Raw genomic sequence first — 14,610 nt, 5'->3', positions numbered from 1 at the left:
AGGTCATATCCTATATCCATCACTTCTGCCTTACTCTAGACTTGTAGGCAGTCTGGTCTGCCTCCTTAATCTCCTCACCTCATCCTCTGTCCCTGGAGCACCTGGAAGAGAAGAGCCCCGTTTTCTGATTGCAACGGTTTTCTGTATGAGGTGGCACAAGAAATTAATTTGGTGCCATCTACCCCTATAGTTTGAGAGAAGAAATAGAAAGAAAAGAAGCCTTTTTGTGCAGGGGATGAGGTGAGGCAATGGAGTAGACTGTTTTCTCAGTTCTTGTTTGCAAGTAGCTGTTTGCATGGGAGGAATGGCTAGAACTGCTTGGAAAAAGGGTAGTATCTCCTACATTGGGAGGGAGTCCCATGTGTCCCATGGTGTGGAACAGGAGAGCATCCATACAGTGTAGGTCATAAGATGCGGCTTTCAAGACCATCCTTTCTTAGATCCCCTTCGTTCTTTTATATGAAGAAATTCCCATAAGTTATTTTGTTGTATCTTTAAATAATGTTCACATACATACTGCATCAAAAGTTATATGCAATTGTCTGAATTGCAGTCACACCTTAGCACAGACCTAATGTAGCTTCTGCGTTGTAAACTGATCATCACAGTTCAAATACAAGGGAGAAGACTTGAGTACCAAGCATTCCTGCAGTACAGGGATTCAGAAAGCTCTACCAGTATTTACATACTTCCTGTCACACTTAACCTTGTTTATGGAAGTAAGCAGAGTGTAGTTTCATCTTGCTCTTCTGGTGTGGTGATTGCTTCTAAATAAAAGATTATTTTTTGGAGAAACTTATGGAAATGCACGGTATCATTTGAATTCACAAATGAGGTGAACTTGTGTTTCAAAGGTATGGCTGCTTAGTTTAGATACCTGTGTTAGTGGAAAGGATTACTGTAATTAGAATGTATTTTAAAAGATTCCTTAAAGTCGTGTTGCTTTGCATTTTTTTTTTATGCTGCAGTAATTAATTACATCTGTAAGATCTCTACTAAAAGATAGTTTATTTAGTTGGAGCCTTGAAAATGTGGTCTCGCTGCTAGGGAAAGTTAAAGGTATTTCACAGTTTCTCACCCAGAAAGATTCAAAGCAAAAGCTACATTTAATGCACTTCAAGATACTTTTTGCCCTGGTCTCTATCTTTTAGTTAGCAGTCTGGCATTGTGACAAATCAGGCATTAAAACTTGGAGTGGAAACTTTTATGGACTAGAAAGGATTCCTGATTCTCCTTTATATTTGATTATATTAGGAGTTGAGTCTAAACTTTCAGAAGTTAAAAGCCAGATTACTAACTCGCTGCACCATGTAGTTATTAATAGTTCTTCTATTTGTTTCTTTGGAACTGGAAGTGTAAGTTGTATTATCAGCCAGTCAAGAAAACTTAAGTGCAACTGTATCTGAATTCTCTTTTTTCCCTCAAATTGGGTGTCGTTCATCAACTGTGGAATCAAAATGTACACAATAACACTAACCTTTTCTTCCCTTCACAGATTTATGGAGGATTTAAAGGATATGCTTGGTTTTTCTCCAAGCCAATACTATTACTATATGTGGAAGTATGTTTCTCCTTTGGTATTATTACTCTTGCTGGTAGCTAGCATTGTTCAAATGGGATTAAGTCCTCCTGGTTACAATGCTTGGATTGAAGATATGGTATGTATGTAAAAATATTTATTTGTATTATAATGGTCATATTTACAATGTTTCAAGAATACATGAAAAGGCAAAAATCTGCAGCTGTATTTGTAATTCTATTTGTAATAGAATTATTACAAATAATGGTATGGCCATTTTTATCTCAAGTAATATTTGTGTGAAATCTATAATATTTAATTATATGGTAGCTGTTTTACTTTAAAATCATAGCTACTGTATTAAATACAGTCTCTGGTAAGATTTTTTAAGAAATTTGTCTGTGAAATGCCAAGGTAACTAACTCCTCTAAGTGTTAGTTCTGCCTTGTAGGCCCATTGGTCTTGAGCTGCTTTACAGGCTTGTCATACATAGTATGAGAGGATAAATTGTCAGAGAAAGGTATCTCAGGGACCTTCTGAATTGAGTGCAAGACCATATTAGCCAGGAGGGAAAAAAAATAGCAATAGATGAGTAAGGTATGTAAAAGTGGCTTTACTAACGCATCTGACCAGGCAACCACTATTACTTTCTTGGGATTCTCACATAAACGCTCGTTTTACATTAGATTTTGGCCTCACAAATCAGGAAAGTTGATACCTTAGAGTATCCGACAGACTAGAGGTTAGAGCACTCAACTGGGCCATGAGAGCCGTGGGTGCTGGTACTGCCTGTCTCGGCTCGTTTGGGGCTGTGCTGGGATCTGTCCCCCAAGCATCTTGAGTGAGTAACTCCAGCAGTCCAGTTTTCCTCTGTGATAGAGGTCTTAACATTGCACAGGCCTAAGCTGCATTTTGAAAGATACATTCATAATTTGTCTTTTCTTTTGTACTGCTCAGGCTATAGAAGAGTTCCACAGCTATCCAACATGGGGAATGATTATCTGTATTTCTCTGATGGTCTTGGCTGTACTGCCTGTCCCAATAGTCTTCCTGGTGCGCCGCTGCAACCTTATCGATGACAGCTCTGGTAGTTTGGCAGCTGTATCCTACAAAAGAGGACGGATAATAAAGGAGCCTGTTAATCTGGAGGGAGATAATACAAGTCTGATTCATGGGAAGAGCCCAAGTGAGGTACCATCTCCAAATTTAGGCAAAAACATATATCGAAAACAGACTGGATCACCTACTCTGGACACTGCTCCAAATGGACGCTATGGTATTGGATATCTAATGGCAGATATGCCTGATATGCCAGAGTCTGACTTGTAACTGAGATTAGAGAGAAGAAAAAAAAAATAAAATAAAAGCTTTCTGTTTGTTTCTCCTCTATCACTGATCAGGGCTCTCCTAAGAGAAGTGGTCAGCTTCACTTCCTAGAGAGAGATCTCAGGTGCTCTGAAGCAACAGTCTTTAAAATGCCATGACAGTACATATAGGTTGAGAAAATTCCCTTTGGATTAATTCTCAGTTTTTCATTTGCACTGAAGGACATGCATTCAAAATCAGTGACAGCCTACATCTGCCAGCTTAGCCAATAATTTTTTTTTTTAATTTCTTTGTAAAATCAAAAGCTTACTGTCTCTGAAGTCCAGGTGTCACTCACTCAATTGATGTAATATTTCTGCAGTAATATCACTGCAAATCTTTTTTTTTCCCTCTCCTTTCACATTAATTCCCCAGTATTAAAAGTGTGCTCTGAAGTACTTCACCAAACCCATGTTTCCGCACACATTTGTATATAATACCTTATGTAGATATGCTGTACTTATTTTGTTAGCACTGATATTTACTTAAGCTATTAGCTAAGTAAAAAACTGCAAACTATTTTCTTATGTAATAGCTGTATAGAGCAATAGTACTAGAAAATCAAGGAGTAGACTTATGGGAAGGCAAGGAGAGACTCCCTGTTCACTTGGGACTGTATAAGCTGTGGCTGTATATTTTGTGTAAAATAGTTGCTTTTTTTCAGTGTGAAAACAATGTAAGAGTGAGTCACTCCAAGAATCTTAAGGATTGTGCAGATTCTGCATTTTTTCTATGCTGTGTGCCTAAAAAAGACCTTGATATTTATTGTGGTTACAAGATTACATATATATTATATTTATATAATATACTTGTAATGTAAATATGTATATTACTCTGTATGCAGTCGTTTCAAAAGTTTAAGCAAGATGGCTTTTTTTAATTAGTTTCTTTGTTTGCTTCTGTTTTATGCAGATATTTTTTTTTCAGTCTGTAATTGTTAAGAACTGTATGGCATTACATTTTAACCTATGAATAAAGATACTGAAAAAGTGTTTCTCTGTAATTTCATAACACTTATTACAGCATATTTGCTTTTCCATCACCTGGTCTGTTTGAAAGAACAGCATTTACCACCTGAATGAAGATCAATTTAAAAAAAAAAAAAGTGCTAAATCGATCATGTTCTTTTTAAACTATTGGATAAGGACTTTTGCTATGAATACAGTAGCAGACAGAGCATTGTAAGTGGCCATGACATGCTGAAAGCTAGAATGTGAGTAGCACTTAACTTGAAGAGGTTTAGACTTCTGACTTTACTCTCTTTAATGAGCAAAGGGCAGAGCCTAGCTGCAGTGCCCCAACATTGGCCTGATAAAGAGATTGGTTTGAGAAAAATACAAAACTCAGTCATAGCCAGCTAGGGATTTCTCACTATTCTATTCTCATTCTCCAGTTTAACTGTGTTTAAGAGGCCAAAAACTGAAACAGATGTTTTATACAGGTGTTACTGTATATCACCTCTATCGTCCACCTATTGACATGGGAAGAAAGTTGTGAATAGCAAGTTTATGCTGTCTGCGCTGCTGGTGGCCAACACAAAAGTGCCTTCTGCTTGTCTAAGTGCAGAAAGAGCTGTGTTCTAACATGTGCTGTAGCTGTGTCACTCAAGATTAGTTTTGAGGTTGACAGCGTGCAAAACAATGCCAGATAAATTCTTACAAGAGGTGGAGTAATAGCAGTGGTCGAGAGGAAGCCTATATCAGGCTTATCTAGCACAGTTAAGATTATGCTTTTAAAATTGGTGGTTGAAGTAATCCACTAAAACTGGAACATGTGGCAGGAAACTGTCTTCATTTAAGCAGACTGCTCGTTCCTAAATGGCAGTGGTAGAAGGTACAAAATGTGTCAAAACCAGAAAACAAAATGGAAGGACGTGTAAAATAGTTCTGCTTTGACAGAATGGCAGCAAATTTCCACTGCCATATCCCATCCCTAAAATGAGTCTATGCCCGGGGTACTTGTGCGTTCCCTCTGTGCCTGATTTGCAGAGGACTTGGCTTTGGTGACACGTGCTTTTGGTCATGTAGACTCTAGGCTTAAATGTGAAGGGGGGGCCAAATTACCGCTGTTACCCAAATACTCGTTAAAATGAGAGCAAGATCTTGCTGTCAAAGAGCAATCACCATTTCTATTTGAAGGATCACAGAGGGAGACGATGCTACATAAATAGATTGTTGAAGATGATTCTTCTGGGAAATACATGTCTTGCTCCTGTCGTTTTGCCTGCCTCTGAGCACTTTTAACCACTATTTATTTTTTTCCACTCATTTAAACTGCTGCTTTTCTACCGTTTACCTCCTAATAGCTCCCAGCAGTGATTCTCACCCCAGCTTCATGAAAGCTTGCAGGCTTGGGAAATCTCTGGATGCATATCCTGTTTCCTGCCAGATGGCAGAGGTATGTTTTGATCTCAACAGTGATTGAACTCTCTGAAGTGCAGAAGTTTGTCGTTGACTGAAGAGTTTGTCTGGTTTAGTCTAAGGGGTTAAAAATAAATGCAACATCTCTCCTGCCTAATAGAGTAGGACTAGTTAAAGAAATAACTAGATGTGGTGCTTTTAAAACATTAAAAATGTTTATGATGAAAGGTAACAACCAAATCCACAGATATTAATGAACGACTGAAAAGTCAAATATGAAAGTGCATGTACACCTACAGCTTAAAAAAAATGCTCACACATTTGGGAATTAGATTGTGACCATATATATATATTTGTATTCATTATTTGTACATGTTGACTTATTTGGGGGGCCAAAAGAGGAATGTTTTTGCTGTGAGTTGTAATAAATGAGAGAGCAAGTAAAAAACAGCAACAACAAAAAGCAAAGTATCAAAATAAGCAGCAGAAAAATATTTTGAACAATCATGAAGTACTCTGAGACATCACTCCAATGGTACATAGGATTGCAATGTCTGTGTTTATAATATTTGGAGAAACTTATGTGTTACAAATATATTTTAGCACTGTTAAATAGTCTTAATTCTGCTTGGGAGCAAGTTGCTACTTGATGCCTTTATGAATAAAAAGAAGTAAAAGAAGAGTAGGAAACAGGAAAGACAGGAAAGGAAGAATTCAAATATTTATCTGCTTAAAAGCCAGAATGTTTGTATTTCATGCCAGGCATAACCACACTTAATTTGTCTGTTGTTAAGGAAAAAGATCATTGCAAAAGGCAGTCATGCTTAAAATTAAAGAAAAGCCCATTTGTATCTTATACAATGAGAAGTAGCCTAAGAACTAAATCACCCATGTGGAAAGTGAAAATATACCAATATAATTTATTGCAGAAGGCGTAAGGTTTCTGAAACTATTATGCTTTGTGAAGACTGATTTCCCCAAAGAAAGGTAAAAGAATTGGTCCACACCAGTGTAATGTAAATGAAAGTCCTGTCTTTACTATCATATTCCTCAATTTTGGTTTTCAGATTCAGTGAATTTCAGGCCAGAGATCATGCAGTCCCCTTGCCTAATTTTATTCTTTCCTGGTGTGCCAAAATCTTATCATGATATTTTATGAAATACAGAGAAGAAAAAGAACCTGGACAACCACAGAGTCACAGTTGAGGTTGGAAGGGACCTCTAGAGATCATCTAGTCCAACCCCCTGCTCCAGCAGGGACACCCAGAGCACGGGGCACAGGGCGGCATCCAGGCGGATTTGGAAGATCTCCAGAGAAGGAGACTCCACAGCCTCCCTGGGCAGCCTGTTCCAGGGCTCTGTCACCCTCACAGTGAAGAAGTTCCTCCTCAAACGGAGATGGAACTTCCTATGCTTTAATTTATACCCATTATCCCTTGTCCCGTCACTGGCCACCTCCAAGAAGAGTTTGTCCCCGTCCTCTTTACATTCTCCCCTCAGGTATTTGTACACGTTGATAAGATCCCCTCTCAATCGCCATGCTAAACAGGCACAACTCGCTTAGTTGTTCCTCATACGATAGATGCTGTCTTATCCATCTTCGTCACTTTACCCTAGACCCTTACAATTCAATCTTCACCTTCTCAGGGAGAGCAGGTACTAGATAGTTGATGTTGACTTTGACTCCTCTGGCTGGCATAATGGGATGAGTAACCAAAGTAAGTCATGTCTGTGGTAACAGTGACTGAGAAAGGAATAATCTCTTTGCAAAAGTTTTCCAGACTCTGAAATCAGTCGATACTGAACACCGTGGAAGACTTTCCCTGTTCATCTGAGACTGAAATATTCGCTGTTCTGAGATGCAGTATGCTCAAGGGAAGCTCCTTAATTCTACAGAAGCAACTTTAAAAAAAATGTAGTTATGCCAGTTTGCCAAAATGCAGGAAATTTAATATATACATTTAAATGCCTGGTTTGATTTTTGTGGCTTTAGGGGAAAAAAAAAAAAAAAAAAAAATCTACTATTTAAGATGCCATTTATCTCATTGCCACTAGATGGCGCCCTTAGTTCATATGTGTGAGTAAAAATGACATGTTCTCCAGTCTTTATATGGGGAAAATACTGTATTTTTGTACTCTACCAAAGCAGAGTTCTTCAAAATGACCGTAATGCCTCTCTCTCTCTCTCTCTCTTTGTTTATGAACTTGGCAGTCTGAGCTTAGTTCTAAGTTAATCTTCTGTACTCTTAAATGCGTCAATTAATATTTGATATTTTTTCTATCAAAGAGAGAAAGACACAAAATTAATGATAATAAAAATGGCAACATTCTATCAATATCCCAGTGCTAAAGTGGTACAGTTTGGGGTTTCAAGGGCAAGAAACTTCTGATCTAATATTTGGAAGAAAGTAATTTCCTAACATGTCTCAACAGTCTGCAACTGAGCACTCTCTGGTTGATAGATCATTTCTGAAATAACTTCAGTTAGCAAACTGATTAGCAGAATAAGAAAATCTCAGCCAAGAAGGATACCAGTAACAGCAATAATAATATTAAAGACTTCAATGCATCTCACTGCCATCAGTGTTGAAAGGACAAATGAGATGTTGGGAAGCTGAGGGACAGCAAGGAGCCATGGGAAGCAGCAGCAGCTGTTGTGGTTCAAGTCTGTAACTTTGCCTCTGAAGAAAGCAAGTACCATTTATCAGCATTTTAAAAGTAGTATAGCTAACTAAGACATGGCTTGGCCAGCTGCTTAACCCTTTTGGTAAAGCCACTGTGGCATACTGTGTGCTCACGTTGACAGAACTACTGCACCCTTCATCCATGTTGTGTTCTCATCACTTAGTACTGAGACGAAATCTTAGAGTAAGATTTCTGTCTCAAATCAGCGTTCATAAATGTCTTTGTTGCTCTTTCTTCCCAAGAAAGTAAATAGACTGGCCATGTGAGCTATCATGATAGAGCCTGGAAATTAGATGTTAAAATAAAGCAGTTATTTGGTGATATAAAGATATAAAGGATATAAAGGATATAAAGATATAAAGGATATAAAATAATCTTGTTCTAACTGAAAGAAATAGAGCTGATTAGTAAAGAAAATAATGTAATAGAAAGAAGAAATAAAATTGCTTTAAAGCAAGTCTCACTAATTTCCAGATTTTCCAGAAAAGGAAATACATGCAAAGGGAGAGTCAGGTTTGGAGCTGAAACAACAAAGAACAAAGTGTAAAAGAATCCATAGAGGTGAGAAGAGGAGGAATTGAAAACAGAGCTCATTGAATGAAGAAAGAGCAAGAGAAGGAGGAAAAAGATATTGCTTAAATAAGAATTACTCAATGAAAGACAAAGTGCAAAATGAACAGATGGCCAGAAAGATAAAGAGATATGGAAAAAGGGTCTTTGAGAAGAAAACAGAATTTAATGGCCATGTGAAATATTTTGCAATAGAGCCTTTATAAGAAATAGTCTACAGCTATAAAAGAAAGTCAAGAATCAGAAGTGACTGAGGTGTTGGTAGGATATGACGAGAAATAGAGAGGAGGGATTTTTTGAAAAGAATAGGTAAATTCAAGAGAATGTTGGACTAGGAGGAAAGACTTGAATCACTTCAGAATCAGTTTGGCCTTGAGTACACAAATTCATTTGACATGGTGAAAAGCTGGGTTATTTTTCATAAAGTATTTTAAGAAGCTGGGAAGAAGGATGCTTGAGAAATGCAACCTTCTAAAATACGTCTATTTTAGCTGTCTGAGTTGAAGACAAAACTATCAGGTAAAATAGCAGGGAAATTGCGCTATGAATTTAAGGTTTAAGAAGGAAAATAATTACTTGAAAGCACTGAAACTTCAATGTATGAGGATATGAGATGAAGTAAAATGAGAATTTGTAAGCTAAACTCTGTGACTCATAGACCACTGTATTCCTGTGATTTAACATTGGAGTAAATCTCCTGAGCATTTGCCTGGTGTCAAGGATATGAATAGTCCCAGTCATTACTCACAACCTTGAAATTAGACCAAAACTGAAAGCACCTAAATGATATGCATTTTACTGCCTGGTCCCTGGAATGGAAACCAGATACCCTAGTCTCTCATATGCAATGCATCTGGATAGTTAAGTGCTCCAAAATGTTATATCTATAAACGGGCAACATTTCATCTGGGGACTTAACTGTGACAGAAACCTTTAATCTGAACAAAAATGGGAAACTGAGGCACTCTGGAGAAACTGCTAAACTAGATAGATGGAATATTAATGTCTTTGTGGGTTTCAATTCTTCAACCATTAAATATTTTCAATAAAATACAGTCTTTAATAAAATGAGTGTTGGATTTAAGGAAGATGTTAGGAAAGTTTTCCTCTCTCTTAGGCAATACAAACAGAAGAAAAACTGTTTTCAAGTGACCAAAAAATGGAATGGTTTGTAAAAATGTTGTAAGCAATTCACTCACATATAAATACACTTTTGAGAGACGAGTGATGGATGGATGGAACTATCGACTCTATAGGAATTCTCTTTACTCATCAGGAAGATTTGCTTTCAAATCAGGTTAAGATTATTCCATAAGGAGTTCGCAAGTGATAAATGGCTAAAAGTAAGGCCATTTGATAAAAAAAAAAAAAAAAAAAAATCTTCTGGATTAGAGGAGTAAGAGGTTTCTTGAGACAAGTTTTGAAATGTTGAAATGTCATGAGAGACTGTATAATCTTCCCCAGGCCTCAGATCCTCTAGGGTCAACTTAACAAGACCTCCATTTACACTGTAAATGTCCCAGGACCAGGTTAGTGTTTCATGTATCTTAATTCTCAGATTGTTACAAGCTTCCTTTTGATTTCCTAGATTCCTTTCTGTTGCACCAGGATTTCTCAGATGGTTCCCATTTTCAGCCCTGGTTGCACAAACAGCTGTGTTGGCAAAATGCATTTGGTGGTGCAGATAGGAAGGAAAGGATGAGACAGAGGATTACTTAAACCTACAAAGCCCCTGAAGAAAATAATATAGAACTTCAGTTTCAATCTTAGAAATATTAATTTCTCCCCATGAAAAATGTGGAATGACCAAAAATAAAAAAAAAAAAAAAATAAAAAAGTAGCAAAAATATCCAAAGGCTCTGTTATAAGTAAATTAGTGTTAACAGACAGTTGAAAATCTTTAAAATGAGCACATGTAGGGCCTACTGATTACTAAAGCAAATTGATGACACTAAAACATGAGTTGTTAGAGATCTTTAAAAAAAATAGAATGCAAAAATAACTGAAGTGCAATTCCTACACTGCTTTCCCCAATCTCTTCCTTCTGTAACCTTGCATATTTTTTTTCTTCTTCCCACTCTCACTTCTGACGACTTTGGCATTAATCAGACCTTTACAGATTAGATCCAACTCTCTGCCCAAACAGAAGCCTTTTTTTGTTAAATGAGTTGATTGAGAACAAGAATAAATGAGTGCAAGCACTGATACAGGAGGGATTAGGCGACTGCAATCAGAAAGTCAGGAAAGGAAAAGGTGTTTGGGCAATGAACATGAGTGGGATGGGGAGTAGATCTCCGTCTCTTGGTAGTCTCTTGGTAGAATTAAGTCATTTCAACGTGTTTCATGTAACATGAGCCCTTGTTGTTGACATATGAGTTGATACTACAAGTTTTACCCTAGCAGAAACAATGGCCAGATCCATTATGTCATTATAAAACTTGTGTTACATGTATGCAGACTTTCATGATATGCATTACTAATTACATTCTTATTATACAATTCCCATTAAAGCAGGTCAATAATCTTCTAGAAAAAAAAAAAAAAGAGCTAAATGCTAGAATCTTAACCTACTCTGCCTTTAATGTGAATAAAATCACTTGTCACTCATTTCCTTTCTAACCCTGCTTGCTTTTTGCTGCTGCTGAATTGACTTGGTATGTTTCCCTGTCACAATGTAATGAAGTATGCTTCTAACCTCTCATCACTACAATCATCATACTAAATGGCTGGTTTTATTTAACTATAGGAATCCATTATTTTCAAGGGTGAGCCACATGTATCCGAGATCTTACATCTGACTCTTTGCATATTTACTGACATAAATAAAGCATTAGATGGTGCTCAGGCAAAATACTCAGCACGTGGCATATAGTAAGTTTTCACAATGTGTATCTGAAAGTGGACAGGAATCTATAATGAAAATGTAATACTTCAGTGGCCTTAATGGCTCTATATATAATCATTTACATGCTATACAACATATAGAAGCTATTGCTCAAAGACACAGCATCAGGGGGAAAGGCAACCATACTAGACAGTTCCATGTCTTCAGATAAAAGATTTGAAGAAAAATGTTAACAAGTGTCAACTCTGTTCTCACAAGCATAAATACAGCCTGTCTCATCAGCATCAGGAGCAGTTACTGGACAAAAGGTTGCCCTTTCCATACCCTGCGGTGATTCAGCTTTTCAGTGATGTTATTGGTGGAAAATACATAAATAGACATAAACTCACTGAAATCTGGATATAGTGACTGCTTCAGGCAACAAGACATCCTACATTAGTGAAGTTAGTAAGTATTTTGGTAAACATTCATCTGAAATGATATAAACCCATACTAGATATTTTATGCTAAATAAGGCAATTTCTCAGCTGATACTCAAGATATCTTTGCATTCCCTGCTGGACAATAATAAAGCAACTAGGAGATGAAACTTGAAAAATGCATAGGGAGAAGAAAATGGTTATCAAAGATTAATTATCTCAATGAAATAGACCCTTAGATGTAGAGTTTGTCTTAATATAATCAATGAAGAAAAAAATCCAATATTTTTAAATTTCATGAGTGCCATGAATAAAGACCGTAATGTAAATATTGTTTGCCTAGACTAAGAAAACAGCAATAGAGAAGGTAAAAATTATCTTTGTCCTCCCTCCATGTACTACATGCATGTACATATACTCTATTCACGGCACAGAGCATATTCTTTTGAATGGCCCTTTTTCAAAATCCGGCTTTTCAGGGAACAGGCACATCCCCACTGCTCTTTATTCATACTCCTGGCATGTCACAGGGATCTTGGCCAAGTTTTAAAATTCTATCGTGGAAAGCAGCATGAAACCAGAAATATACCCATAAAACACACACACCAAAAGAGACAATAAGTCTCTCCTCTCTGTCTATTCTAGTTGTAATCTGTCTTTTCTAGTTGTAAAGGACTGTGGTCTAAAATTCACAGACTGGCCTGACACGCAGTGGTATAGATAGAGATACAGACACTACTCTTCCATTAGGATTGTGATTGTGTTTTAAGGAGAAATGTGCACTCTAGCTCAGCTGTAGTGAGACCTTGGCACAATTCTTTAATGCCCACTAGAGAGTGAAAGCTAAGGAAACCATTAAGTTTCAGAGATTTTGAACATTCCTACAATTACCTTTTAGGACAGAAGTAACCCCTGAAGCAGTATGATTCTGTCCTCCTCCAGCCTGCATGTGCCTACTCTATAAGATTCATGGCAAATCAATTGTTGAAGAAGGAAGAGAAATGCAACAACAACAAAAATAAATGCTGAATGGGACACTCAGTTGTATTTTTTTCTTTCCTTCCTATTTTAATAAAGTTCAGAAGGAAACCTTTGCAAAATTGAGAAATTCAGCCCTCAATTCACTTTTTTATTGCTTGTGCAAAAGTAAGAAGGTTATGCAGGTGGTACTTTATAAACCAAGCAAACCTCATTTATTAAAGGCTGATCTCAAGGGAAAAATGTCTGCTCTTCTGTATTTCAAGCTCTGCATCTGCTACCATGAGAAAAAAAAAGGAAAATGGGACAAGATAATTAAACTTTAAAATTCTGTTTACTTTAATGTGTGTCACACAGCTTAAGGCCCAGTGAAAATGTGTCCCTATGCAACTATTTAGGGTAAAGATTTTCCATTTTGATTCTTCCATGTGCTGTGCATCCTGGCTCCCATGTTATATATTTGAGCCAACTTGTACTTCATGTGCCAGTATCTTTTTCATTTTCAGTGCTCTGGCACCTAATGTAGGTTGACATTCTAGTCTTGGACTAATATGAACATCATCAAGGGTATAAGAGAGAATTCATCTGTCTTTTGGTATTAGAGAGTCATTTTGACCCATTGGTAGGTGCTATTAAGACTAAACTATCTGTGAAATGTTTTGGCCATAATGGCCTATGTGGTATAGGGCAGATCAGAAACATCATGATTTGTCAGCTGCCATATACGTTTTATTTCCCTGTCTTCAATTTCTCATCTCTATTACTTTTAAAAACATATGAATAAAAGGGTTTGAGCACTGATTCCTAGGAGGCTAGATTTGTCACCAAAGATATGAGTTTTTAATCTTTGCTAAGATTCCTTCATGATTGGTAAAGCCTCTAAACCTCTTGGTAAAGCTTGGAAGAGGATATCTTGTAGATATTGCTGGTGAGTAGACGAGACCTTTAATCCTTCCCATCAAATACACTAGCCCTGGAAAATGCTACATACCGGCCATACTATGTACAGGAGGAAACAAAATAGAACAAAGGAAAAAAAGATTGTAATACTGCTGGAAGCTAAAGGTGGTGCAAAGAGCCATGCACAACCCACACAAGACTTCCCAGTTTCCCTCGGTTATGACTGGAGATTCTACAGCATTTTAAACCTTGCAGAATTTGAGGGTAGTTTAATCCTCTTCCAGCACTGTGAAGCCTGTGATATATATACCTCCTGAAGTTTTTTTTTTTTCTATATTTTCTCTGAATCTGTATCTATATGTTGCCCTCATGAAATAGGATTTGGCATCTCCATTTTACAGGGGATACAAAGTGCAGAAAGATCACAGATGAAGTCTGTCACAGATCTACAAGCAAAATCTCCTTTGGAAAAGAAAGGAAGAACCTGAGGCTTACAGAGCCAAAGGGAAAAAATGCATGCTTACTTAAAAAATGAGTTTTGCAGGAGTTTGGAAATGCTGAATACTTGTGCAGTTAAACAGGGCTAGGGAGAACTGGCCAGCACTGGAACCTTTGGCCATGTATTTCCCTTCGTTTTTATTCTATACTTGCTTAATAGCTTTTTAAAATAAGAGCTAGAGCAGAGAATTATTTAGTTTGGTTGAGGTTTTTAACTTCTTCTTTTCTTCCTCATTGCTTTTGCTCTTAAGGGATAAAAACTTAAATGGGGCTTTTGTCTTTAAGAGTAGGAGATTAAAATGTGTGTTGACATGTCCTAATGACATTTAATTATGTAAAACACCTGACTGTCCTCTGGGAAAATAAGAGGCATGGCAATAGATGCTGTATGTGATGTATATGTGGGGTTGTTACATAAGGTGAATGATCTTCCATACAACTGATCACTAATGATACATAAAATACAAGCTT

At 37.1% G+C, this 14,610-nt stretch overlaps 1 protein-coding gene across 2 annotated transcripts in view; it reads left to right on the top strand.

Moving 5' to 3' along the window:
• The window catches only part of SLC6A15 (solute carrier family 6 member 15), a 37,139-nt gene extending 33,467 nt beyond the window's left edge, over positions 1-3,672 (top strand). The window contains exons 12-13 of one of the 2 annotated variants that reach the window (XM_026049718.1): positions 1,496-1,658; positions 2,477-3,672. In XM_026049718.1, the coding sequence (XP_025905503.1) occupies positions 1,496-1,658; positions 2,477-2,848 (535 nt within the window). In that variant the 3' untranslated portion in view covers positions 2,849-3,672. The remainder of the gene's footprint in view (positions 1-1,495; positions 1,659-2,476) is intronic. The other variant, XM_026049719.1, reaches the window with a different exon arrangement.
• The last annotated feature ends 10,938 nt before the right edge of the window (positions 3,673-14,610 follow it).

The sequence above is a fragment of the Nothoprocta perdicaria genome, unplaced genomic scaffold (assembly GCF_003342845.1).
Source record: "Nothoprocta perdicaria isolate Ctin4 unplaced genomic scaffold, notPer1 scaffold_61, whole genome shotgun sequence".
Taxonomy (NCBI): domain Eukaryota; kingdom Metazoa; phylum Chordata; class Aves; order Tinamiformes; family Tinamidae; genus Nothoprocta; species Nothoprocta perdicaria.
Note: the sequence above shows the minus strand (reverse complement) of the source record. Positions and strands in the feature narration are given on the sequence as shown.